This window comes from Epinephelus moara, chromosome 7, assembly GCF_006386435.1.
Source record: "Epinephelus moara isolate mb chromosome 7, YSFRI_EMoa_1.0, whole genome shotgun sequence".
Taxonomy (NCBI): Eukaryota; Metazoa; Chordata; class Actinopteri; order Perciformes; family Serranidae; genus Epinephelus; species Epinephelus moara.
In genome coordinates, this window is record NC_065512.1 from 3,034,759 (window position 1) to 3,062,304 (window position 27,546).

The 27,546-nt window shown below is 42.0% G+C and overlaps 1 protein-coding gene across 5 annotated transcripts in view; it reads right to left on the reverse strand.

Annotated features, from left to right (window-relative positions):
* satb2 (SATB homeobox 2) overlaps positions 1 to 27,546 on the reverse strand; it is an 86,481-nt gene that overhangs the window by 33,547 nt on the left and 25,388 nt on the right. For all 5 annotated transcript variants that reach the window (XM_050049560.1, XM_050049562.1, XM_050049561.1 and 2 more), the window contains 4 exons: positions 25,858 to 26,073; positions 17,867 to 18,052; positions 2,727 to 2,853; positions 547 to 670 (listed from right to left, as the gene is read on the reverse strand). In XM_050049560.1, coding sequence (XP_049905517.1) covers positions 547 to 670; positions 2,727 to 2,853; positions 17,867 to 18,052; positions 25,858 to 26,029 — 609 coding nt within the window. In that variant the 5' untranslated portion in view covers positions 26,030 to 26,073. The remainder of the gene's footprint in view (positions 1 to 546; positions 671 to 2,726; positions 2,854 to 17,866; positions 18,053 to 25,857; positions 26,074 to 27,546) is intronic.

Consider the following 27,546-nt stretch of genomic DNA (forward strand, 5'->3'; position numbering starts at 1 on the left):
GAGCTCTCACATTTCCTCAATGAAAACCTAAAATTTTTAGATACACAGTGACATCACTTTGACTTCATGTACGGAGCCTCTACGCAAAATGGTGATCACAGATGGGCAGTATTTCTGTTACTTGTAGTTGAAGTACGTATTTTATTTACTTTAAAGTAAGTTGTAATTGGACATTACACAGGGCTGAAAATGTTCAAATATAATTTGTAACAAAACGTTAGTTCTTCATGGTTCTCTCCTGTAACTTGACAGGATGTTGGTTCAAACAAAGTGGATCTGATGATATAAGTGTTGACTCATTGGGACTGAATGAAGTTAATGGCTTTTTAAATAACAGACATTCTAATTTTTTGTCTTGAGGGAAAGTGTCAAGTATGTTTTAGTCAAAAGGCTCAAGTCCAGGCGAAGTCACGAGTCATTGGTGTTAAAATCCAAGTTGAGTTGAAGTCTTTTTTTATTCTGTCAAGTCTGAAGTCATCAAATTTGTGACTTGAATCTGATGCGAGTCCGAGTCATGTGACAGCTGCTGTATCCAGAGGTTGTTACCTGAGACAGAGGACACTCTTTGGCCAGAGTGCTTTGGTTCATTTCCTTCAGCAGCTCTTTGAGAGCGTTCCTGACGGTCGCGTGGTTCCACTGTTCACAGGGCAGATCCTCCAGCTTTGAGAAACTACAACACACACAGTCAGGTACATCTTCAGCTTAGCGAGTTGAGACATGAAACGATTAACCACAAAAAATGTTTAACAGTAAAATATTGGCATAAATATGCTTTCACTTTTCTGCCAAGGCTCTGATCTTCTGAAAATGTTGACGTTACATTTTTTTCATGTTTTTTTTCAGACTTATCGCGAAGCTTTGAAGAAATGGTCAGCAAATAGTCTCACAATAGAGACCTTTCAAAAACTAATACAGTGTTGTCCTTTTATGTGTTATATTTATTTCTGTATGTAATAAAATGGACATCATATTTGCACCTCTCTCTCTTGCCGGACCTGGTATCCTGCCCCACCCAGAGGATCATGAAGGAAATAAGCCTGTGACTTTCTTACATCATTTAATCCTCGACAGTTGTAGATGTGTGTGATAACTGTCCTCAGGTGGGGCAGTTTTATCTGTATTTTATGATGGTCAAATAAATTTATATGTGTATCATATATTAAGTAATTTTGCTATTGTCCAACTGTTGCCACATACGTCTTGAGGAAGTTCCAGGTGATGATTAGCCAAGTCATTTATAACCAAATTGTAAAACCACAACTTGTTCAACTTTTGTATGGATTAAACAAACTAGTTTTTAAACTCACTACCTCGTGGTTGTTTTCCACAGCAAACCAGTCAAGTTGCAGAATGGCAAGAAGTGTTTTTGCAGAACATTATGATGTCACAGTGAAGTTGATGTTTGACCTTTTGAATATAAAATGTCATCACTTCATCATTTTATCCTGTTAACATGAGTGTGAAGTTTTGTCATAATTTGCGTATGAATCACACACCAACCTTGAGCTTTGACTACCAAAATCTAGTCAATACATTGTTCAGTCCAAGCGGACATTTGTGCCAAATTTTAAAAAACCCTTCAAGGTGTTCTTGAGATATGGTGTTCATAAGAATGAGTCAGACAAAGTTACAGTTGAACTTTGACCTGTAATCACCAAAATCTAATCAGTTCATTGTTGGGTCAAAGCAGACGTTTGTGCCAAATTTGAAGAAATTCCCTCACAGTGTTCTTGAGATATGATGTTCATAAGAATGAGTCAGACAAGGTTACAGTTATCTTGACCTTTGACCTGTAATCACCAAAATTTTATCAGTTCATCCTTGAGTCAAAGTGGATGTTTGTGCCAAATTTGAAGAAATTCCCTCAAGGTGTTCTTGAGATATCGCCTTCATGAGAATGGGATGGACGGATGTTGCATTAATATGTGAGCTTTAAGGTGCTGGTAGATGAATGCTGCTGCCTTTAAACAGAGCCAGGCTAACTGTCTAGACTTTATGCTAAGCTAAGCTAACTGGCTGCAGCTTCATATTCACCACACAAACATGAGAGCTGTATTAATCTTCTCATCTAACTTCTCCTTTAATCCTAAATTAACCCCAAATTAAACCTTCACTCTGCTGATCTCTCAAACATCCTGCATTAACCTCAGACCCACCACTTCCTGTATCTTCCCACAATTTTCCTGCTTTTATTTCATTTCGACCTCAAATGAATCATTTCGACTCTGAGTGCAGAGCGTGCCAAAGCCCTGCCGTTGCCGTGGAGACACACATAAACATGTAAACAAACCTGGCTGGTATGTTCCAAGACAATAACAATAATAAGCATCTCATCTGGAGTTTATCTGTTTTTATCTGTCCATCAAGACCCTGCTGCACTTACTCAAGGGAACTAGGAGTTCCTGGCAGTCGGACTCTCCCTGACGGAGACAGATAATAGATAAATCCCCACCGGGCTGTTTAGTGTTTCAATATTACCACTTTTAAATGTGATAGATATGGGAAATTCTTGAACTGCAATCAGCTGCCATGACATCAGCGGACCAAGTGTCTGAATGAGTGAAACCGCACACAGTGACGTGTACAGTTTAAATGGCCTTAATGTGTGTATGAAATATGGACGTGCACTCCTTCCAGTGTTGTTTTCACAGAGATTTCTACTTTTCCACACACACACAGTGAACTCCAATGATTTTAAAACATGTCAGTAAAGGTGTCAGTCTGACCTTTGCAGCTGGATGCGTAGTGTGACCATGTGATAAACCTCCATCAACATGTCCGCTACTGTAGCTTCTGGTGCATCAGTCAGGAAGTGGATGGGCAGAGGGTTCCACCTGCCCACCTTGATGATGCCTGGAGGGAGACACGAGAGGTTTCTGTCAATTAAACTCTTATTCATTTCATTTCATTCAAAAAAGGCAGTCGAAGAGAACAACTTCAGAACAACCGGCAACTTAAAGGGATAGTTTGGAGTGTTTGAAGTGGGTTTTATGGGGTGCTTATCCATAGTCAGTATATTACCTACAGTAGATGTCAGTCAGCATGCCCCCTGTTTGGAGAAGCAGTCAGGAGTCTGACACAGAAGCTAAGCAATGTACTGCTGTGGAGGGGTCGGCAACAAAACATAATTCAACCACTCAAAGAAATCTATATCAGTTTATGTGTGCACTATATTGAGAGTATTTCCACCTCTTAATCTTTCCGTCAGACAGCCTGTTCCAGCGGGGAAGCTGTTTATGTCTTCAGTTCCCCATCTATGCTCTCATCAAAGCCAGACTCCATTGATAAAAACAGTAATTTAACTTTGCTGAACACAGGAGCTGCTGGTCTACTGCTGCTTCAATCAGTTAGCTAGTTTGTGTTATTGTGTGACATCAGTGAATCTGAAATAACCCATTTAAATGCCAAAGTCACAGAATACCACAAACATGATAGCTGATGGAGGCAGCGGTACAACGGACAGTTTCTGCGTTCAGTGATTTTAAATTACTGTTTTTCTTAATGGACTCTGGCTTTGAAGAGAGCAAATTAGCAGCCTCATTTTCCCATCTAACATCACTGTCTGATGAAAAAAGTAGAGCAGTGAAACTACTATTAATAAAGTGCACGCTTAAACTGATTCTGATTGTTTTTTTTCAAATTAAAAATACGTTTTATTGCTGCCCCCTCCACACCAGTAGATTGCTTCTATGTTGGACTCCAGGATGCTTCTCCAAACTGGAGTTGTGCTGACTGACATCTACTGTATGTATCAAGTACCCCATACAACTCCGCTTCAAAAAATCTGAACTATCCCTTTAATACTGCTTCACATTCTGTGTACTCGTACCCTCTCTGAGATGTTGTCCCCTAAATGCAAGTCAGAAAGCGATGCCAGATTTGGCTGTTTTTGCTTTGGACATTATTAACGTTGGCAGTCTGTCATGAGTCGGTCTATGTGGGCTCTTCCAGTTACGTAAAATAAGCCCAGCTGCTCTAATAAAACCAGTTACTGCAAACCCAAACTGTGCTTCAGTAAGTCCTGATGACGTGAGGAGTTTATCCCCTCACACACACACATTTGTGGCGATTCTGGTGGAGGCTGTTTTAGCCATTCTTAAAGTTTCTTTCAGCATCTCCTCAGAGATATGCAAAGGGCCCCACCACCTCTCCTACATCAGAGCAAGACACACAGTTTCTGGTAGTTTTGAGTCTCTTTGTGGTCGTTATGTATCTTTTTTGGCGGTTCTGTGTCTCTTTGAAGCCATGTTGCCTGTTTTTGTAGTTTCTTTGAATCTCTTTAAAGTCATTTTGTGTCTCTTCCTGGTCACTACGTGTTAATTTGACATTTTAAATTTTGCAGGTGAGGTCAAGGGAGCCCCCTGACACTTTGGACCTGTGCTCAGTCGGTCAGTTCATTAATCTATCCATGGTTTTCAGGATTTCTACACTGCAAAAACTCAAAATCTTACCAAGAATATTTGTCCATTGAGTAAGTGTTTTTTTCTTATTACAAGCAAAAAAAAAACTTACTCCATGGACATATTTTTCTACTTAATCCAAGTGAAAATTTGCTTGAAACAATTGTCTAAAAACAAGTTACTTTTTCAGTGATGAGTCTTATTTTGAGAGTAATGAGATTTGTTTTGACTAGAAATGAGACATTTTGACTAGAAATAAGACAAATATTCTTGGTAAGATTTTGAGTTTTTGCAGTGTATGTTCTTGATTAGGGCTGCAACTAACGATCATTTTCCTTGTTGGTTAATCTGTCTGTTATTTTCTTGATTAATCGATTAGTTCTTTGGTTTATAAAATGTCGGTCAATGTTTCCCAAAGCCCGAGATGATGTCCTCAAATGTCTTGTTTTGTCTACAACCTAAAGATGTTCAATTTGCTGTCAAAGAGGAGGAAAGAGACCAAATGACTCAAGCTGATGAGCAAATTAGTTGCCGATAATTTAATAGTTGACATCTAATCGATTTATTGTTGCAATTCTATTCTTGTTATAATGAAACACTATAAGAGACTAGTTAGGGTTAACAAATAAACAGTGGTGTAAGTTTCAAATGCAGTTTGAATAGTAAAAATCTGTTCGGTCACTGTGGAGATATTATCTAAAGACAAAAACGGTCTTGCCTGCAGATCTGATGCTGTAGGTTTAAACAGTTTAACATCTATAAGCTGCAGGTGGGTGTTTTTAACATACTGACCCAGGGAAACATTAGCCTTCACTGCTGAGAACATAAAACCCTTTAACAGGTGTCATTACTATGTCATATTAAGATGATATTTAGCCAGCGGACACAGATACACTTCTGCATGAAATATTTCAGACAAACCCTCCTGATGGTGTTTTTTTATTTGCTTCCCTGCATCTAATTCTAAAAAAGCGAGCACAAACTAACAACTCATTTTTAACAATTTCACTAAATTTCAAAATTATTGAAAATCTTGTGACGGGCTCAGTGCACGAGTGAAGTATACTCTCAATCAAAAAATGTACGACTCCTTCAAAAACAATCCAAGGCACACTGTAGGGTGTGTGCAAAAATGTCTGCACAAGATTTTTAACTGACAGTTTTCGATTAAGAGTAACTTCACTGATACAATGAGCCCTTCACTAGATGAGATGAACACAGTGCACCTGTGTGTGACTAAGACCCAGCAGCGCTTCCACTCCTTTGTCGTCAAGAGAAAATCGTATTTTGCCTCAGTGAGTTGCAGCAGTATACCGTAAAATCGTATATCGTGGTATGAAAAGTGACAGTTATCATATCATGGACATTTATAAAACTGGCCGAGAATCTCAACCTGCCTGTGTGCATCTCTTTTCCTCCTCAACTGCCTGTTATTTGTTTTAGAAACTGCTTCACATTTTAATCACAATAAAGCATTTGTTCTTCTGTTTTCAGCCCTTTAAGGGTCACTGTCGCTGATGTGTACTGGATACAGTGACACTGTGTTTCTTTATTCTGAGATGTTATCAAACCATAAAAACTCTCAAACTGCTGCAGCCCTACTCACCATGTCTCAGTTTTATGTGCTAAAGTTTGAGAGACATATCCACCTGTGTGGAAGTGTTGCCACCAGCCAAAATAATGGACCAAAATTTGCAGCTCAAAGCTTTTAAAAAATTAAAAATGAATCTTTCTGTCAACTGTCTATCAAGGAGACTTTTACACAGCTGAGGGCTCATATTCATGAGTTCACAAGTGACTGGGTTAAACTGTATTTCAGCTGATATTTGGTGTATTTTGGGGTCTATGTTGGTGGAACAGCTACAGAAATCCTCCCAAATTACCAACAGAACTAAGAGCTTTTTATGTCTAATCATGTGTGAGTTTAGTTTCTATTTCTGCAGTGTCACCGTATATAAATATCTCTTTATTTGAACAATCCAGATGAATTTCTTTAAGAGGAACCGAAAAAAATCATTCAAACACAGGACATGACACACACATGTGCACTTCACCTCCGCGTTCACACACACTCTGAAGGGTTTTCATGGGGACTGGCTGGAGCTGTGAAAACTAAACAAAGCTAATCGCATTACTATCCTCTAAATGAGATCCAGACGGGTCCTGAGAAGTCTCTCCCTCTCTGTCCCCTTGTTCCTCCCACCTCCCCTCCCCCCATATCTCCCTCCGCTCCTCAGACGTCTCCTCTCTGCAGACCCCTCTGATCTCTGTCTCTTTTTGTTCTCCTCCACTGTGTTTATATCTCAGTTATATCTTTGATTCCCGTCAGGCCGAGCTGTGTTCTTAATTATCTGCTCGTACAGGGGGAGCATCATTTCATCCGCTACGAACAGAAAGGACATGGACCCCTCGGGGCGGGGACGAACCCCAGAGGAACCTAAGACCACCAAGACAACGTTTAAGAAACCAAACTGAACCAGATAGTCACATTATAACATTAGTTTATTAGTTTTAGTTCATCTGGGCCGCATGAAAATGTTCTTTTTACAATATGAGAGCTGAGTTTTCTGTTTAAATACAATAAGCATCATGTTTATGTGGAGATGTTCTGATAACATTTCTTTTCCTTCCCAATACCGACTGTGACACCTGAACTTGGATATCGGCCGATACAGAATACCGATCTGATATCGCGGCATAAAAAAATACGACAGCACCGGAGATATTTTTAAAATAGTAAATGAAGTATTTTGATGTTATATACAACATCAACAACTTCGGGAATTTAAAGTTTATTAATAAGTTACGTGGTATCGGATCAGTGCACAGACTCTGTATCAGTATCAGAACAACTTTGTTTTAATGTGAGAAAAATATGTCCTTATTTTAAAAAGAACAAGTTACACAAAATAGCACAGGACGCTCTTATTTCATATTATTCACATATGAAGCTCAATTTCACATGCGAGAAATGTGTATGCACGTGTGGTTTTGAGACATTCCACAGTTCATAAGATCACATGGTACAGGCTGAAGTGGTTTTAAGACATTCTACTTAATAAATGTCAAGGTGTGTAGGATTTAATGGGGTTGGTTCGTATAATTACCTGGAAATAAGAATCATTGTGTCCTCGTTACCTCAGACTGAGCCGTTTATGTCTACAGAGGGAGCAGGTCCTTGTCTACGGAGATCACCTTGTTGCTTTGCCATGTTTCTACAGTAGCCCAGAACGGACAATCAAACACTGACTCTAGATAAGAACATTTATGTTTTCGAGGAAGAGACCTCTGTGGATAATTCAGCTCCTGGTAAAAACCCCCTGAACAGCTGGATCTTAAGTTATCAAAGAAAAAAGGGAGCACACGTTAGTAGGTGCTGGGCTAGCGGCCCGTCTTGGCAGAGCCAAACAGTGTTGAAGAAACACTGATTTTTAACGTTAAACTACTTTATTCAATGTTTTTACCAATTTGTTTTGGAGAGGAAGAGACCTCTGCGGATAATTCGACTCCCAGTAAAAAACTTCCTAAACAATTAATACTAGCCCCTTTAACACAGTGTTCAAGGCGGAAATTTTGCAGCGTTATTCCGCCTCACGGTACTTTATAAACAGTACAATCACAGAGTGAGGGGACAGAATTGTGTCACCTTTTAAGTCAGCAGTGAAGGTAGTAGCAGCGCCAAATCAACGTCTGTATAAAGAGTGTAGTTAGCTGGACAGGACCACTGATTGGGCAGGTGTGACATTTTGATGATGTGTTGATGTGTGACCCACCGCAGGAGATTTAAAAAGCAGCTAGCAGCAGTTAGCAGCTAACTCAAAGACGAAGAACAGCGGCTGAAAATGTCTGCAAATTGTAAAAACAATGACGTCCAGGAGCTCCTTACCCTCAGAGCAGAGGATGAGATCAGCCACCATATAACAGGGACGGTAAATGATTGTTACTGGCATGTTAATGTTGTTGTTAATGTTCATAAAGCGCTGTGGACGTGCATGTTAAATGTCACACTAGAGGCTGATGCTGTTGTGTCACATGTCACGCCTCTTTCTTGCAGGATGCCAACATGCTGTCTACAATCACACACTGGAGCCACATGACGATGCTGTTGTTTGGTTTGGTGTGTGCAAATGCAAAGGCAGCATGAAGAGGTGACGTCATGACGGCCCTATTGCATGACTTCTGTGTAAAAAGTCTAAAGGAATCCTAACTGGGACAAGTTTCAGCTGGTTGCAATCTGCAGTCCTCACTGTGAGATACCACTGAATCCTGGACACTGCTGCTTTAAGTCCTTTCATGTATAAATTCTAAATGTAATATCAGATTTGTGATATTACACGTGAAATAAAATATTGCACATGACACGTGACAACACGAGTTTCAACACGTGAAAGAGTTTTGTTTGAAAGACGTCATGAAATGCATTTTTAAGAGATGGAAGAAAATGCTCAGATCATTTTATGAGAGAGAGGAAAACACTGAGCACATCCTCCTCGCTTGTTTTTCTTATTTTTCTTCTTCACACACACACACACACACACACACACACACACACAAACACTTCATCTTCAGCATCTGAAAATAAGCCATAACAATTTCACTAATGCCAAGTTGGGTGGAAGCAAACGCGTGAATAAGCAGACAAACACAAACTCACAGAGGACCCATGACAGCACACAGAGAAGTGGACATGTACATGTACCCGCTCGCATGCAAGCACACACCCACCCACCCACCCACCCACGCACACACACACACTCACGCTCACAGTGTGACGGTAAATGCATTAATAATTGATCCATCATTTTTTGGTCTGCTGTTCGATGGGCTCTGCTTCTTGTCCACATTTAAAAGTAGAAATCATTGTTCCCATTTCCACATTAAAATTCCACCTCCCAGAGACATGCTTTTATGTGGCCGGCTGGTGGCTTGGCTCATGTCTGAGTGTGCCCATCCGCACAAACGCAAATCCATACACAAACACACACTGATGTCTCCGACTCCTCTCATCGACACTCGCGCAGGCCCGCACGCATGGATGCCTGCGTGCACACAAATACACGGGTACACAGTAATCCCATTGTCCCATGCTAGAATAAGTCTTAATGGTCGCAGCAGCCTGCACACGCATGCAGGGCTTCATCCAAACTGGTTCCAGCTTCCACCCCTGGCACACGGCGAGGGAAACCCCATACGCCTGACTCACCCTGATCACCCGTCACTGCACCCTGAGGAACTCCTGTTGATGAAAATCTGTCATGCTGTTATTTTAGGGAGTGCTCCTCTCCGCTGAAATGCTTCTGAAAGGCTCATCTGTAAAATACTGTGCACGAGGTCGAGCCCGCCGCTGAGGAACAGCAGAGTTTCAGGCTTATTGTGCCGCAGCTCGCTCGATCCAAATACTTTAAACATGGCTGCAGCTTTCTAATAAAGCACACTTTATGAAGGGTTTGTATGTTTGTCTTTATCAACAGTTAATGCATCATTTTTAATGCTTGACTGAGCAGCAATAAGTCATTAATAAGAACAAATATTGAGTCGCCACGCTGTGAGAAATCCATTCAGTTTGTTTCTATCCTCAGTTTTGTTAATGGAATTAAGCTTCAGAGCAAAATCCATTTATCAATGTAACATTTACAAGTCCAGACTGGATGAATTATGTTAGTAGAATAATCTCTGATAAATGACTCTAATGTTTATAACTCTAAAATAGGGAACTTGTGGCCCATTGCTGAGATGTGGGAACATGGAGACATCACTGCAACAAAGTCTGACGGGGCATAACAACAGATAATCAGACAGGTTGTAAATAAACGGCAACAATTGATCTAAAAACACTTAATTATTTGGAGTTAAAACAGAAAGTGAACAAACCCTGAACATTTGTATTCATCCTTCATTGCACACATAGTTCCTACCATACACTAGACAACTTTGAAAACGGTGACACCCTCTTTCATCTTAAGACAATACGAGTTTTGCAAAGACTGAGAATCTTGCAGGGACACTATTCACAAAACTACAATTAAATTATTTTTGAGATTGTCTCTCTTCCTGCTCCTGGTCGAAAATATTACACCAAACTCCCTTTAACAAATATGACATTTTAACAATTCCTTACGTGTCTGCAAAAAACATAACTCTAAAAACACAAGATTAAATGAGTGATACGTCGACAGTATTCTTGTCAATTCGGCAATGTCTTGTCTAAAAAAACTTTTAGATTTCGTTGCCTCAACTTACGACCAGCCTCCACTGGTTAGTTATGCTCAAGTCAGACTCTTGTTTACTCCACAACTCCACCAGTTTCTCCTCCTTTTCCACAGTCCAAGAGAACCAAGACTTTTTGAGTCCCCTCCATGTTTACTGTCTACCCTATTTACTGCTTCCTGTTTGGTGCTGACAAGAGCACAGCTATTGGTTATTGATGTTCATGTCATTGATCTTCAGAATTTGCATGAGCCAAGACTAAAAACTTCCTATAATATTAAACATGTTTGATTTTGTCGAAACATCAAGACAAGAAAAAGGCTGACTTCAGACAGCTCAGACTGAGATTTATGACGGCATTACAGCAAACAGTTCAGACCCAGTAAGGTGCTAAAACTCTAGTAAAAGTCTCATGATTTTATTCTGTTACTGGAAACTTGTCAGCCGATTTAACCAAGATGGACGCCTGTGATGAATGGTACATCTGCAGTCCATTGACTCATTTTGGGTTATACATCTCATTCTTAATAGAAAGCTGAATTATAATCTGGTGACAGCCGTTTGAAAGTTAAAAAGCACTCATTACAATCCAACAAATGATACTAGTTAGTTGCATCATGGGAGTTGTAGGATCCTTGTGTTTGCTTGTGTTTTTCACCCATCTGACTTTTATTTAGCAAAGTGGCCATGCTCTCAGATCTCAGCATCGACCCTGGTGACTATTTAATGGTAAAAACAGCAAAATAAGTCCCAGGTTTTTACCAGCATTTAAAGGAGACATCATCCCCCAAATGACCATTTGTGTATCATTTACTCACATTGGTGTTTTTTAAGAGTCAGTTCGGGTTCACGCGGCACGGTGATGCAGTGGTTAGCATTGTTGCCTCACAGCAAGAGGGTTCCTGGGGCTCGAACCCAGGGTGTAGGAGCCATTAATGTTCTCCCTGTGTCAGCGTGGGTTTCCTCCAGGTGCTCCAGCTTCCTCCCACAGTCCAAAGACATGCAGGTTAATTGGTGACTCTAAATTGTCCGTAGGTGTGAATGTGAGTGTGAATGGTTGTCTGTCTCTATGTGTCAGCCCTGTGATAGTCTGGTGACCTGTCCAGGGTGAGCCCGCCAAATCTGGATACCCACACGGGGTGACTAACTGATACACAAATGATCATTTAGGGGTGTGAAGTGTTCCTTTAAGACAAACTGGAGAGCAACTGAAAAAGAAAAAGCTGCTCATCAATAAGTGGATAACCACCAGCAGAACTTTGAAGCCCGAAAGATGTTTTTAATACTGAACACTTACTGATTTATAAATGTATTAGCAATTAATAAACACAGCAGTAAAGTATGCCTTGAATAAACAAGCCTGCTGTATGAGGAACAACTGCCAGACCCAAGGCTACACTTCACAGACGGTCTGAACTCAGATGTCCAGTGAGTCGTGGACACGGTCTGCAGCAGTGACCCTTTGTGGCCTGTCAGACGTGGCACTGCAACAATGCTCTCCCTCTCTCACACTGACCACTGTTAACTGTTCGCTGGCTAAAGCCGTAAAGTACAGGTCTGCTCCCATCCATTCTATAAAAGCCTTCAGACCCTTATAATTGAAATAAACAATATCTCCCAGTTAATTACTGGGCTAAGCTAATTAAAGAAAGGCCGTGGTCCTCGGCGGGGACTTTAAATACACCGCTGGGACACAAGAATGCAGGACACAATTCAAACAGGGAGAAAATAGCTGGGACTCTGTGTAATTTTGGTCGTGGACCGCAGGGGAAAAAATGTATAATTTAAGCCAGAAATTATTCATTTAACATAAACGCTTGTTTTAAAAAACAAAAAGTATTCATTTGAGAGAAACTGGGGGAAGTGTGTGTGTGTGTGTGTGTGTGTGTGTGTGTGTGTGTGTGTGTGTTTTGTCTGTGATACTGCAGGACTACACGGTGTGCTCCACGCCGAGTGTATGTGAACTTTGAGCACATGCATCCTCGCATGGGTTAAATAGAGTTTACAAGTCTGTTGTGCACACACACACACACACACACACACACACACACACACACACACACACACACAGTAAGCGAACAGCGCTCGAGTCGATTCTCAGAGTTGTGTTTGTGTCGAGCTGCGATGTTTCGTTTAGTCTTCGCCTTTGAAGCCCCTGGTGTGGTGCTTTTTAGAGGGGGCTGCATTGATGTGGACAGGGGACCAATGTGGCGCTGTTTTCCACACACACTGATGAGACAGACAGAGAGAGACCTCCCCTGATACTTGGCAAAAACACTGAGGCCAAAAGTGCTACTAATGGCATTCATCTGCAAACCGTAGCAAACACTCGCCGTACAATTTAGCGGGCTATTTTCAGCCATCACTGTAGCATAATGTGCATCTGTGTGTTGTTTATGTTTCTAACTCGCTTTAACAGCCTGTCAATTGCAGTTCTGAAATTTTACAACCAAAAGAGAGAAGAAAAAGATCTGTAACATGACCAGCAGACGAGAGTCAGTTTATATGTACACCAGAAGGACCAGTAACAGTGACACAGACTGCATTTGTATAATGTGTTAAGAGCAGCAACACTCCCTGAAGATTTCTACTGACTTCCAGCTGTTTAATGCCTCATGTTGCTGCAGTGATGTGCAGGTGTACTCCAGGTGTGTTAGTGCACTGTGACATCACAGTTGGGTGCAGTCAGAGGTGCAACAGGCTTCAAACCTTTCAAAACTTTCAATCAAAGAAGGCAGAAAAACGCTGCTTTTCAGCCCATGTTGCATCTGTGTTGTAGACAACTTCGACTACTAGGGATTAGATAAATTTAAAGAGGCAACAGATAGCATCTTTTCCTAAATATATCATTATGAAAATAATGTAAAATCAGACTATCAGCGTTTACATAGGTTACTTAGTGGCTTTGCAATCTTTGCAATAAGCTTCTGCCACTGGGGGCAAAATTTCGCGGAAAAAATCTGCTTTACGGCAGGAAACGCGTCATGTATTGTGAAACTGGTCAGTCAGCCAATCAGGGACTGGAGCTGGTCCTTATGAGGAGTTGGGCATGAGATAGTTGAGTCACGAGCACAATGGCAGACGGACAAAGTTTGGAGACAAGTGAAAAACGGCCTAGCAAAAGAAAAGGAGCTCCTCTGTGTGAGGAGGCAAAGAAGAGCAAAAAGGAGAGTGATAAAAGAAGAGGAAAAACAAGAGTAAACCTCAGTCAGGCGTTCAAGAGATGGAGGGAGCTCCGTGACCAAAGAGGCTTCAAAACCCATGTCCAGCTAGCTTTCTTTCTAATGGATCAGTAAGTAACACGGCTAAATGTTAGCTAGACCAGAGAGGACTGTACTGTACTGGCTGCTAGTTCATTCCTAGCTGGCCAGCATCGCAAATTGCCGCAACCAGGGAGCGGGTAGCGAGTGTTGGTCGGCTGACATCCTGGTTGCCATTCTACGGCAGCCCTCGGACAGTGATACCCCCCTCCCTTCCTTCTGTTCTCTTCTCACGGAGGCAGCTATCCACGCACATCGCCCAGCTAAGTTACGTTATAATTCCACTGTGTCTACTGTTGTTTGTACTGATACTGTGCATATTGGTATCATTTACACATTTGACGCAGCGGAAAAAACCGAAGCCATCAAATACTATGTCCCCGAATGCTATGTCAGTGGACGTCCACGTAAGACATCGACACACAAAACACCAGACTTTCACCCAGGAAGTGGCTGTCCTTTTCCTGTGTGAATCCAAAAGTCAATAGACCTATTTTAATAACAACGTAGTGTGCTAGTGTGTGTAGTATACTACAGTAGTGACATGTCACATGATTTCACGTGACGTGACGTTAGTAATAACCGTAATTATTTTAAGCCAAACTATGATGTTTCTTTCTGAACCTAACCACATTCTTTTGTTGCTTAAACTTAAGGGAATAAATGTAAAAAACAGGTGTTTTAGGTACGTTGTAAGTTTATTTTGAAAAAGACGGTATACATGTAACAAGCAGAAACTGTTAATTTTTATTTTGAAACGACACAATGCACATAATGTTGTGTTCAAACTGGGCAAGACTAAAACAATTTGTGTGAGTGAATTACATGTAAAGTCATGTAAAGACACGATTAGATGCTAACTCCTGCCGGGTGGCTCTATGGATTCAATGGACGTGACACAAATGACGCAAAATATGCGAATGAAGCAAGTAGTGCAATTTCGCATCATATGCTCATTCACGAGAGTTGAAAAATCTGAATTTAAGTGACCAATTCACGCTGAAATCACCAATCAGCGTTGAGATCCTCCGGGGATGTATGACAGCGGGGACGTACCGCAAGTAGTTCATGCATCGATTCAGCTATTTTACACATGTATGACACAAGTCAACAAATTATTCTAGGGTTGAAGCTAGCATGAGTGACATGACGCAAAAATCTGCATCGCGTTTGGTGTCAACACAAAAAACCAGGAGGGTATCTAATGCGTCATATTTTGCTGTTGTTTAACACGACCCTCTCTAAAGTCATCCAGAATCTCCTCTGCTTTTGGATTCTTCATTCACTGTGAAAGCATGTGAGACAAATAAAGTTTTGTTCACAGATTCAACGTAACACTAGGTGAGTGACTGATACACACATGATCATTTGGGGGTGAAGTATTCCTTTAAGTTCAGGATACCTTGAGTCAGATTTCTAACTGAGGTCGAGAGTACACGCTCTGTTTCAGGTGGGCTGCAGGCCTGATAAGAGCTGCTGGCCTTGAGGCTGTAAAGGGATTACCTGCAGCAGTGTGTTTCTGAGAAGGCGAGAACACACACACACTCACACAACTCCTACACATTAGAAACATGTCTGCACGCTCACGGGTCTGCAGATTTAATTCGAACGAGACCTGGTGGAGATGATACACACACACACACAGTGGAGCGAGATGTCAAACAGATGGGGATCTCCCACCATTTGCAGTCTCTTGCAATAGCCTTGTTGCTCACTGTTTCTCTGTTGTTACCATTTTATATCGATGTGAGGCAACTTCCCCAGATGGCATTTTCTGCATACTTGAGAAAAGACAGCAGTAAATGACACTGTCCTGTTGCAGATGACTACCATGTGTGCAACAATAAATTACAGAGTTTTTCTTTTCCTCTGCTTCATAAACATTCTCACACATACTGTACACACACACACACACACACACACACACACAATGTATTTTTGTCTTGCGGAGACATTCCTGTCCAGCTCTTTGTTGTGTCTTTAATGACTTTTACAGGCTCTGTCTGTGTCTTAGTTGTGTTTTTCAAACATTCTTGTGCTTATTGCCGCCGTAACAGTACAGTGTCTGCTTCAAACAGACGACCTCACATCCAGTTCTCTTCTCGGCCCGCTGATTAGAGGGACGGTCTCCTCTCAAGGATCATTCCCGTCTTGACCCCTAAGCTGCACGGTATTTAATTCTGAGTCAGAAGCACCAGAGTTTACATAGTCCGAGACACTTGGAGGTTGGAAATTATGACTATTATTAATAATGGCCTTGATGAAATCCTCTTAATACAAACAGACACAGGCAGCTTGACCTCAGATATTTAGCTGTTTGAATGATATTCTGTTTTTCTCTGCCAAGCTGAAAACGTTTAAAAGTTGGTCATCTGTACAAATGTCTTTTTCTTCCTCCAGCTAGCTCTCAGGTTCTTCCTCTGCTTTTCTTCTTTTTATTTAATTTGTCAAATGAATGCCACATTACACATAACTTCTCCTCATTTGGGGATTTTTCCAAATAATTTTTTCCCCGAAGCAAAGACCAGCCAGACAAAGTCTTTCATCTGAAAATGTTACTGCATTTTATTAATGACAAAGCTAACAAGCACAAATGCAAAGTCAAGAGGCGATCAGTCCTGCAAGTTAAGAGTGCGCAAGGACCAGTGTTTGGACTGTAACTCAATTATGTGTTGGTGACATGAAGCTACAAACTGACGCCCAACACTTGTCGCTGCTGACGGGAGTGACGTGCTACAAATGAAAGTTGAGCTGGTCTTTTTCAGCGCTCCAATGATGCGGTAAGGCGTGAGAACAGGATCAGAGGGCTCGGCGGGAACGGAGCACCTGCCGCAGCAAGCCAACACGCCGTCTGCGGTCATTTTGACTTGACCAGCGGACTTCACTACAAGCTGATTGGCTGTTGAAACAGGTGACGTGCTTTAAAACCAGCCGCCAGCGATTGGACCAGCTGAGTTGCAGGTGACACCATCAGCCGGCTTGAGTCGAGCTCAGACCGGCCAGTTCACACCGCTGACACTTTTCTCTGCAACAGTTTTGTCTCATCCTGAATGTTTGGTCTGAACAGATTTTTATTATATCTGGACAAAGCCATGCTACCTGCTTCCCTGTCTCTAGTCTTTGTGCTAAGCTAACTGGCTGATCAAAGAAGCTTCATAAATATAAGAATGATAACAATCTTCTCATCAAATTCTTGATAAGAAAGAAAATGTGCTACAACAATTTCCCAATATCTCTCCTCATAACTGTTCCTTTAAGGGTGCAGAGACAGATCCGTAGGCATAAAAAAGTTTGGATGCACAAAAAGGTGAATGCATCTTTATAGATCATGGGTCTGTACGTCACCAAAATTTATTTTCACAGCTCCGATTGTGGTTTCAAAACTTCTATCATCGTCACAAATTCAGTCCATGTAAACTCTCAAAACTTTGCACTTGATACCGGTCAGAGGCTTTGAAATTTGACTCACAGATAAATTTCCATTTGTTTTGTGCTTGCTCTGTAGCTTCAAACTGCCGTGGTGTGAGTGTAGTCACGGCATTAGCATGGTATCGTTTTTGATCTCTTACAAATTCACCTATAACGCCTGTCCAAAGCACATCCAAAGTAAACTGAAAGGTCTCGTTTCATTTTTAGTACACGTACATGCACAGTCTCATATGAAAGAAGTATTTCCCAACAGTCAGAGTCACTTTCAGTGCTTCTGTCATTCAGTAACAGAAATTTTACCACACTTTTTTATCTTCACCTGAATTTTGTTCACTTTTGGTTTTGTCCAGGTGCTTTTTCAAAACAAAAAGATGGTAAAAAAAAAACTGAGTGTGTGATCAAGAGTAAAAAACACATCAACTGAAGCAGAAATGTGTCCTCAAGAGATTATTTGAATTATAGTTATAATTTTAGGCACCAAAGGCCTCATGTCCTGAATTTCAAGTTTCTCGGACAGATCGCAGAGATACAGCAGTGCCTGTGTTTGCAGTGTCTGTCTGTCTGACTGACCGTGGGCTTGTGCCGCCGAGCTGTGGGAGTATCCGAGGGCCAGCAGAGCCGTCTCCACCAGCTGAGAGAAGAGAATATCCTTCCTGACCAGCACAAACTCTGCATGCTCCTCTCTGCCCTCACATCCGTCTGTCTGGATCCCTCCATCCGACTGCTCCACCACACAGAAGACTGGAATCATTAGACCTGCGGAGGAGAAGGAAACAACAAGAAGATTCATTTTAATGTCTGGATTTTATTGTGTGTGATCACAACACAGTTTATCCCTCAGAGACAGCAGACATGTGGATCACATTTATTGTGGGTCAAGCTTATAATCACTTCATCCTTTGTGTTTTACACAGTTGAATAATGCAACACCTGAAGGTCTCAATACACTAAGATCAACCAGAGGATGTAAAACAAATGATATGTGCTGCTAAATCAACTGTAACAGTGCTGTTCACTGTCAGCAGGACGTTTCCAGGCATCTAATCTAACGGCATATTAGTCTCTCCTAACAGATATGCAAAGATTATACAAATATACAGGAGAGCTGCACTGACAGCAGCTTTCATTAGAGTATTAATGACAGACTACAATAAAAAATTAACATCCAACACAACTGTAAACAGGAGATTTAAAGCAGAGGATGCTAAATATTAATGTTAATGTAGTTATTAACTGTTAATAGAGATGTGTATTAATTTACACGATAGTCTTCCTCAGAAATGCAAATTCAGTCCAGGTGAAAACCAAACTGGATTCTCTGGAAGAGTTTAACAGTTTGCATGACTGGAGCTCTCCCAACACACACACACACACACACACACACACACACACACACACACACAGACCTTGACATACTTTCAAATTCATAGTTCTTTAAACCATTTCACAGCAACACACGTGGAAGTGTGACTCAATAACAGAAAGGCCAGAGAAGATATAAATGCGTCCGATCTCGTTGCTCCAGCAGGTCGGGACTTTTCATGCCAGCCTCTGACCTAAATGACAAAACAGGTCCTTGTTGTTTCCCTCAAAACAACTGAAATGAGTGATGAGCTCATCTCGTGTCAGGACGATATTATTTGCCTTCCTTACCAAAATTACTCAGTCTGATCTGCCCCCGCTGTGGTTCAGGTTTGGTTTGGTTCAAGCAAACAAAACTAATGAAAAGAAACAGTTGACAGTTGGTAGGAAACACAATGTGATGAACGTCAAACTCATCAGACGAGCTTCTCTCTTCTTTTGGGACACAATGACGGCGTTACGCTACTTCTGACAGACAGCAGTCACGATCTGAAGGCCACCATAGTTCCTTATCAGGACAATATCAGACTGCCAAAAACTGCAGTTCCACTAATGACCACTTGAGGCCGGCTCCAAGAGCGAGTCAGTCCCCATAGACTGCAGAAATAATGGACGTAGCTTCCGTGATGTCACCTATTGGTTTGTGGACTCCTGTTCTTTGAAACCAGAGGTGTCCATATTTGTACGAGAGGGTGGAGCTGAGCAGAAGGAAGCATCTACTGCTAGCTCATCTAGCACCACTGAGCTAGCTAGCGTTACAGCTCAGCCAAGGAGGACACCATTAAGAGATGTAAATCTCGTGCTGTCACAAGCACGAGCCTCTCGTCCAAGAGTAGATGCACGCCTCCCTCTGTGCAGTGATACAGTTGGTGAGTGTAGTTCAGTAAAGAGAAAACAGTTCCTACATAAACTGCAGCAACAAGGTCTGTGGATTATCTTGAGTTACCACGTCATGATTTCTGGAAAGAGACATTGATGTTGAGTTTTTGAGCTCCACAAGCTGAGTGTCATCTAGATCCATTATACTGGCGAGAAGACAGACGTCTCTACAGCTGATATCTCCAACACTTAACGACTCACACCAAAACACATCCTCACTGTGACCTCGTCACATGTCCACGTTTGGTCATGGACTTTCCACGTCCACATATGACGTCCAAGGTACCCTGGGTGTGTTGGTTGTTGACGTTCTGGGACGCCGTGTCAACTTCAGCCTGTTACATGCATTGTCTGTTTTCAAAATACACTTCTGTTTTCACAGGAAATGTACAGTTTGCATACAGTCTCTTTCAAAATAAAAGCACTACGTTGGTACAACACAGTGAATCAACACTTTTTTTCCTTCAACAACACACATGCCCACCTGCCCTACATGGACTTTCGTTGCCTTAACTTTCGTTATTGTCCTGCCAGGTTTCCCGCTGATGCCACTGAGCGCCATTAAACTATAACGGCAACTGGCTGCATATAATGCCTACATTAAAGAATGGCTTTTTTCATCGGTGTCTAACCCTGCAAGTCACTGACCAAGCATCGGATTTTGATAACTTCGGAGGGACACTGGGTTGATCAAAACACTCTACATTAACAAAAAGCACTACAGGTAAGAGGAAAAATGCATAGCTGTCAAGTCTCCTGTTTTGGCCAGGAAACTACCGTATTTTACCCCTCTTTCCCACCGTCCTCCCGTATTAGTATTTTCCCGTAAATCTCCCGTATTATAATATAATCTATGTGTGCCCTCCAAAAAAAACCCCAAACAAACAAAAAAAAAAACCTCGCCAGTTTTCTAGACTACCGCTCATTTCCACGTCAAGTTAGTGGAGTGGGTGCTGGGGTGCCCCTATTATCACGTTTCAACCAACAGCAGAAAGGAAAGGCGAATCCTGGTGGTTGTGGGTTGAACGGGGGTCACAGACAGGAATACGGCGGAGGATCATAGTGCTCTGCGGCGCAAGATAACGGCTTACAGGTGACAGAGAAGTCCGCCGAGGGATGGTTCGCCCAGGGCGTAAAACTAGCCAGGACCGCCTCTGTGTACACCTGTCTTAAAATGTAAGGGATACTAGAGCTTGGTTGGGGTGGTGGGACGGCTCGCGGCAGGGCGCCGGAAAATTTCCCTTATTTTCAAATCCAAAACTTGACAACTTAACAGTGCATTTAAATTACTGATATGGTGAACTGTAGTCAACACTGGAAACTAAACTACAAACAAAACTGAATAAAAACAAAAACACGTCCATCCATTTTTGGCCATGTTGTAATATGTTGTAAGTTTGTTATTGCAGTGTTTGCATATAATTAATAACGCACTCCTGTGCTCTACGTCTCAGCGTTCTTCACCTCCTGCTTGTTTAGTTCAATCTCATAAGAAGACACCCTGACTTGCATTATTGCTTATTTACAGCCTCCTCGTCAGCTCCACGTTATCAATACGGCACTTTACAATATTTAAATCGTGACAAGCACTTGTTCCTGCTCAGTGTTTTCGGTATCTGGTTACATTAAGTATCCGATTCCCAGCATCCGCGTCGTTTTGGCTCCGTGCACTAATATCAATCCTTCCTCTCCAATCTGACCCTTTTTCCTAAAAGGCTTTTGGTTTTGGGCCACCTGTCAACTGGCAATTAATTAAAGCTCTCTGAAGAAATGATGGAGGGAGAGCATTAGGCAGCGTCCCAGCACTAATAATACAGGGCACAGCAATGTGTTCCACCGCATGGATACCACACAATACCAAACACACACACACACGCACACCCATGAGGTGCATGCAGCATTAGCCCCCACACCCCCCACCCTCACACAGATCCATCCCACCCGTTGTTTTAATCAGTCAATTCCTATATTTCTATTTCCTCCTCATTAATCACTCGGCTCCCAGTCCTCCAGGCTCTCATGGAGTGAATTACACACTGGAGCACTGTGCCAATTCAAGTAAGTGAATTTCCCCCAACAGGGAAATATAACTGTCAACACAGAGCAGCTCCCTCCGACCAGCGCTCCTCTCCCTCTCTGCCTCTGTCGGCCTGTATCGCTCTACGCTCGGCTGTCTCCACCTCAGTCTGTCTTCTCTTATATCCAGTGTCCTGTGATTTGCCCGCTCACTGTATGATCTGGTTTGGATGATGTGATGGTGCCTCAAACCTCTAATCCCTCTAATATGTATGGGGATGAGTGAACGGGGATATTAAAATAAGATATGTGTGTGTGCAGTGTAAGTGGGTGTGTGTTTTGGCAGCATTTGTTGGGTGTCACAGCGTACAAGTTTGAATGTGGACATATGGTGTGTGAGAGCATGTAAATCTGTGTGTGTTTGCTGCTCTGTGCGTGTGTATGTGTGTGTGTGGCCCCCTCCTCGTGGCAGCAGTGTGGTTTGGAGGAGACACGTCGAGTTTCCTGTCTTCAAAGACAACCCGTCATTATTACAGGCCAACCATCCGTTGAGCACAGGAAACCCCTTCCTCCTTCCTCCCAGCGTCCCTCCCTCGATGTCTCCACACTCTTCTCACACCGAGATGTTTTCGTCTTCTTTACGTTTTTAAACATTCATTCATTCTCTCACTTCAACACGTCGCCTCGTCTTCCTCTCTTCTTACTGTGGTCAAATCTGAGCTCCACATTGATTTGTTAACCTCTTTCACTCTTTCCCAAACCACAGATGGGTCCATCTTTACAAAAACTCTCACTGTGCAGCCGAGCACTGTTCAAAGCCACAGAAATGGATCTTTCTTATTCCAGTAAAGAAGAAGAGCTTCGCAGAAACATTCAAGAATTAATTTTACAGGGTGTCAGACAATTACATTTAAAGCTTCTGAAGACGTTTTCAAGATAAATTTAACCAAACTTAAGACTGATGTTTTGACAAGCATTGCAGGTAAGTTTAAACGTGAGTATGTGGTCCTGCGCAGAGGAAGCTTTTATTAGCGTGATAAAGGTTAATCTGCATTTTGCTAACAGGTACGTTCAAGTATAAAGTTAAGTATTGGGTTGATTGGTCAGATTAAAGGTCCAGTGTGTAGGAATATATTGGCAGCAGTGGAATATAATATAATAAGTTTGTTTTCTTTAGTTATAATCACCAAAAAAAAAAAGAAGCATCGTGTTTTCGTTACCTTAGAATGAGAGTTTTATTTCTACACATAGAGCCCTCATTGGGTAGATCACCAAGTCATCCTCACTGCGACCTCGTCACATATCTACAGTTGGTCACGGACTTTCCACGTTGAGATACAACGTCCAAGGTACCCTACCTTGGACGTTGTATCTCAACGTGTGTTGGTTGTTGACGTTCTGGGACACAACTTCAGCCTGTTACATGCATTGTCTGATTTCAGAATAAACTTCTGTTCTCACAGGAAATGTACAGAGAGAAGAACAGGGTTTGGCTTTATAATCTTACGGGACACAAACACCGCTCTCCTGGGTGAAAGTCGGTGTTTGTTGGACCCACCCACCACCGCTCCTACCCACCCCACTGGGACTTTGGTGCCTTAACTTTCATCCTTGTCCCACTGTGTTGCCCCCTGACGCCACCAGCTGCTGTTAAACTATAATGGCAGTTCAGCTCCTGCTAAAAACTTCCTGAACGTCTTCTTCTTAACTCATCAGAGACAAAAGTTGAGCACGTATTAGCAGGTGCTGGGCCCATCTCCAATGTGCCAAACAGCATTAGAAAAACACTGATTTGTAACGTAAAACTGCTTCATTCAGTGTTTTTACTAGTTAAAATCATCTGGTCTGTTTGTTTTGGAGACAAAGAGAAGTCTGCAGATAATTCAGCTCCTGCACAAAAACCTCCTGAACAATTAACAGTAAAGGAGCAGGAGAAGTTTCAGCTGTTTGCAATCTGCAATCCTCTCCTCTAGACAACACCTAATCCCCCTTAATCTTACACACTGGACTTTAAAGATTTGTAACATCTGAAACGTTCTGGTAGAAGAGCTCGACTTAAAAAGATAAATGAAATTAGATAAAATGTTTGTGGCAATTCAGACTTCAAAAACTCAAATTAAAGACTATTTAATGACCCTAAGCTCTAATACTAATAAAACTGAATTTAAGATATTTTAGGACTTTTAAGGACCTGCAGACACTCTAAAGGAAAATGTGTATAAAATGATGCACATAATATTTAGAATATTCCTGCTTTGATGTGATGGTGCAGCGTTAAAATCACAGCATCTTTGATCAAATGTTTCAGTCAGTGTAAAAGTATAAAAATAACTGATGTCAGTAATGTGTTGGAACAAGAACATGATATATTAATATACTGCAGAACAGTGTGGAACATATTTCCTTCTAAATCTAAGGAAAGTCACTGAAAAACGTCACCTGAGTTATTTCTGCAAACATATGGCGACAGAAACAGGGTTAAGTGCACACACACACATGCACATAAACAAGAAACAACTTTCACAATGAATGCAGGGATCGATAAACCAGAGTGAGTTGTATAAATCTTGTTTATATGGAGCAATCTCCTTTATTTGGTAAGCCTGTGTTATACAGTTCCCCCCAGACTTATAGATTAACAGTGCAGAAACAGCTCCAGTTCTCCCGGCAGCGCTGCCACACTACAACACAGCGCGCTGAGCCAAACTCCGCTCGTGGCCAGGATGTGGCTCGCTGCAGAGCCAGGAGCTGTCTTTGGGTTTGGTACTCAAAAAACCTCTGACACCTGAGTGAAAACGGCAACAGCTGTTCTGAGGTGTCGTCATCTGGCTTCCTCTTTTTCAACCAGAACCCAGTGATGTCAGCACTTTGGATAATAATTCTTACCTTTTTGTTCATTTCTGAAACATGAGATATTTTAATTTTTTTTGTCTGAACCACATTAAGGGGAGGTGTTGATTAACTTTTCATAAATCAAATTTTCATCAAAATTTAGTCACATTTTGGCCACATTTCCAGAAATTCTGCACAAGAAAATGCACACTGATGCTCCTTTCTTTCCTCTTCTGTTTTGTGAATATTTGGAATTGTTGGTGGACGTAATTCAACCAGTCAGGTGCCAGCTTCTTCCCTGCGTCTTAACTTCACAAGGTGGCCCGATTTAGATTCTAACCACCTACATATATATGTGACCTTATCATTTTAAGTCACACTGATCCTGCAACACATTTTGAGTTTTATGCACTGTTGGAAAGAGGAGATTCTTGGCTTTCTAATGGTAAACAAAAGCACGTGGTTACGTTTAGCCAACACGCACACGTGGTTGAGTTTAAGAAAAAAGAACAGGGTTTGGCTTTACAATCAAACGGGAAGTGAACTATAACTGCGCATGGCCGAGTATCATGCCGACGAGAAAGGACGCCTTTTTTTTGCCTGATGTTGGAAGTCACTGACCAGGCGCCGTATTTTGACGACTTTGGAGTGAGACCATGTTGCCTCAGTCTGTACAGAATTTGGTAAAAGGGCCTTGTTCAACTCTTCCACCTCAAACTGGAGCACGCTACAGCAGGAACTGAAGCTGTCCAGCATGATTCCCCTCAGGGAGAGATCTGAGGAGAGTTTGTGTTGCTTGGCGATATGTTTTAAACTATCAGTTTGGCAGTTTCTTTACTAATCATTGAATGATTTGTGTCCTGTTTGCCTGTAATTTCGTGAACAGGGGTCTCATTTATAAACACTGTGTACACACAAAACGAGGACCGAAAGAGGCGTACGCCACTTCCCAAGGAAAAGTTGTGATCTATAAAAACAGACCTGACCCATGCGTACAAAGATTTTGGAGATGGGAAATTGGTAACGCAGATTGTGAGGTGGAAGCCAAATATTTTTTGGGCACACGCCATTTTTGGCTTTTGTCCAAACGTACTTTTTCAGTATGGATCCTATTCATCATTTTATAAATGAAGCCCCAGGTCTCTCTGAGGAGGAGACTCTGTGTCTCAATGAAACACTGCAGAAGAAGAGGGTGTATTGAGGTGACATGAGCTCCAGTCAAACTTCAAATGATGGAAAACCCGTGTAGAAATCATGATGGAAATATGACATTTCTGCCTGTTGCATGTATGAATGTGAGGAAGGTTACAGTCTCCTCTTCTCTCCACACATATACAATGTTTTCATCTCTTCACAGGTGGATGGAAACTCGCTTATAGAGAGTTTGTCCCTTTGAAATGAATCTCTTCATACCATAAATAAACAACACCAAAGCCCATACATTTGCATCTCTTGATCAACATGTTGCTTACCTCCCAGAGGTCTCTGTGGGGCTCCGTTGTGACGTATGCGTGGCCCAGTGGGGCTCCCGTTGAGCTCCAACCGGCCCTTCTTCCCCGGCGGTGGAAGGCCGCTGAGGTCGGGGCTGCCTCCCCTTCGCTCAGGACTGTCCTGGGTGATGGGACTCTCTCCTCCTCGCTCCATCCTCCTCCAGACCCCCAGAGGAGTTCCAGCCAGAGAGAACGAGTCTGGAAACAGTTAAAGGGGAAATCTGAGGGGTAGAAACTATGTATTATGTGTGTATTAATACGCAGCTGCAAGTAGTCCCCAACCAAAGCAAACGTTTCCTTAAAGCACAGTGCCCAGCTTTTTTAGGACAAATTATTCTTAAAAATAAAACTTGATATTTGCAACTCTTTTTTTTTTTTCAAAAAGACTTGTGTCTTGTGTAAGGAATGGGCTTGGAGCTGAGTGCTACAGACAAGAAGAGAGGTAAGACAGAACTGCGAGATGGACCGAGGCTTTGGTCTCTGAGTCGTCCTGAGGACTGCAGCCCAGCTATCATTACTGATGTTGATGAGGTTCAAGGGCAGTTTAAGTGAGATAAGGCCCTTGCTCTTGCATTCAATTTTTTCTTTGTCTCCATCAAAAAAATTCCAGTAATGTGGAAAACATCTTGTCTTCCAGTTCCCAAAAACGCAGGAGGAGCAGCAGTCTCAGTAACCTCAGACCTACAGCCCTCAAGGTGCACATAATAAAATGCTTTGATAGGGTCGTCCTGGAGTGACCTGGCCGGCAGGAGGACAGGTCTTCGTCTTTAAAGATCCTTTGCAATTTACTTTCAGGGAAATGTGGCAGTAGACTGTGCACTACCTTGTGACAAGCACCGGCCCTGTTAGGATTATATTTTGGATTTTTTTTGGTACTTTTAAAAGTGGTACTTTACAGATTTTGACCCAGCTCTGCATCAAAACAATGTGGGCAGTATGTGTAAATGACCTGTGATAAACTTCCCTCCATCTAATGAGTGCCCAGATATCCCACCTCGCCCCCCGGCCAAACTCCAGATAACATTAATTATGTCATCCGGAGTAGTTTCAATGGCTCTCAGGCTGTTGCTCAAACTACAGGATGTACTGCCCGCCACCCATGCTGCCACCACAGACCCGAGGAGTATAGAAGTGGGTCAAGAGAAAGACCACTTTCTCTCTCTCTCTCAAGCTCTGACTGAAATCCTGTCAAATGGTAAAATTAGGCAGCACTAATCAAATATCTGCAAGATTATGTTACTGATTCAGTTATTTATGGCCTACAATGTTTTTACAAACATATTTAAGTGCACTGTTTAGCTGTAATATCGAGTTTGTGAACAGGAAGTGGGCGCCATACTGTTTCCTGCACAGTTAAAATGGAGGCAGAAAAACCTGAGATCAAACCATAAAACTAGGCAGCGCTGATCAAATATAAACCAAGATTCTGTCTGCCTGTTTCTCACCTCAGTTACTGTTTAACTTTAAGAGATTGAGATCGTTTCTTGCCAGCTGGCTGCCATTGTCCAAACAGGTGTGTTTGCATTACGTCACCCACCAGCAAGAGTGTGTATTGGTCCGGTGCAGCACAGTGCATTCTGGTAGTTGTAGGTTTTCTCCCTCTTTAGCAAAAGCATCCTTTTTCTCTGTTTTCTCTGGTTCTGTGGCAACAATTTCAAGAGTATTTGTGTC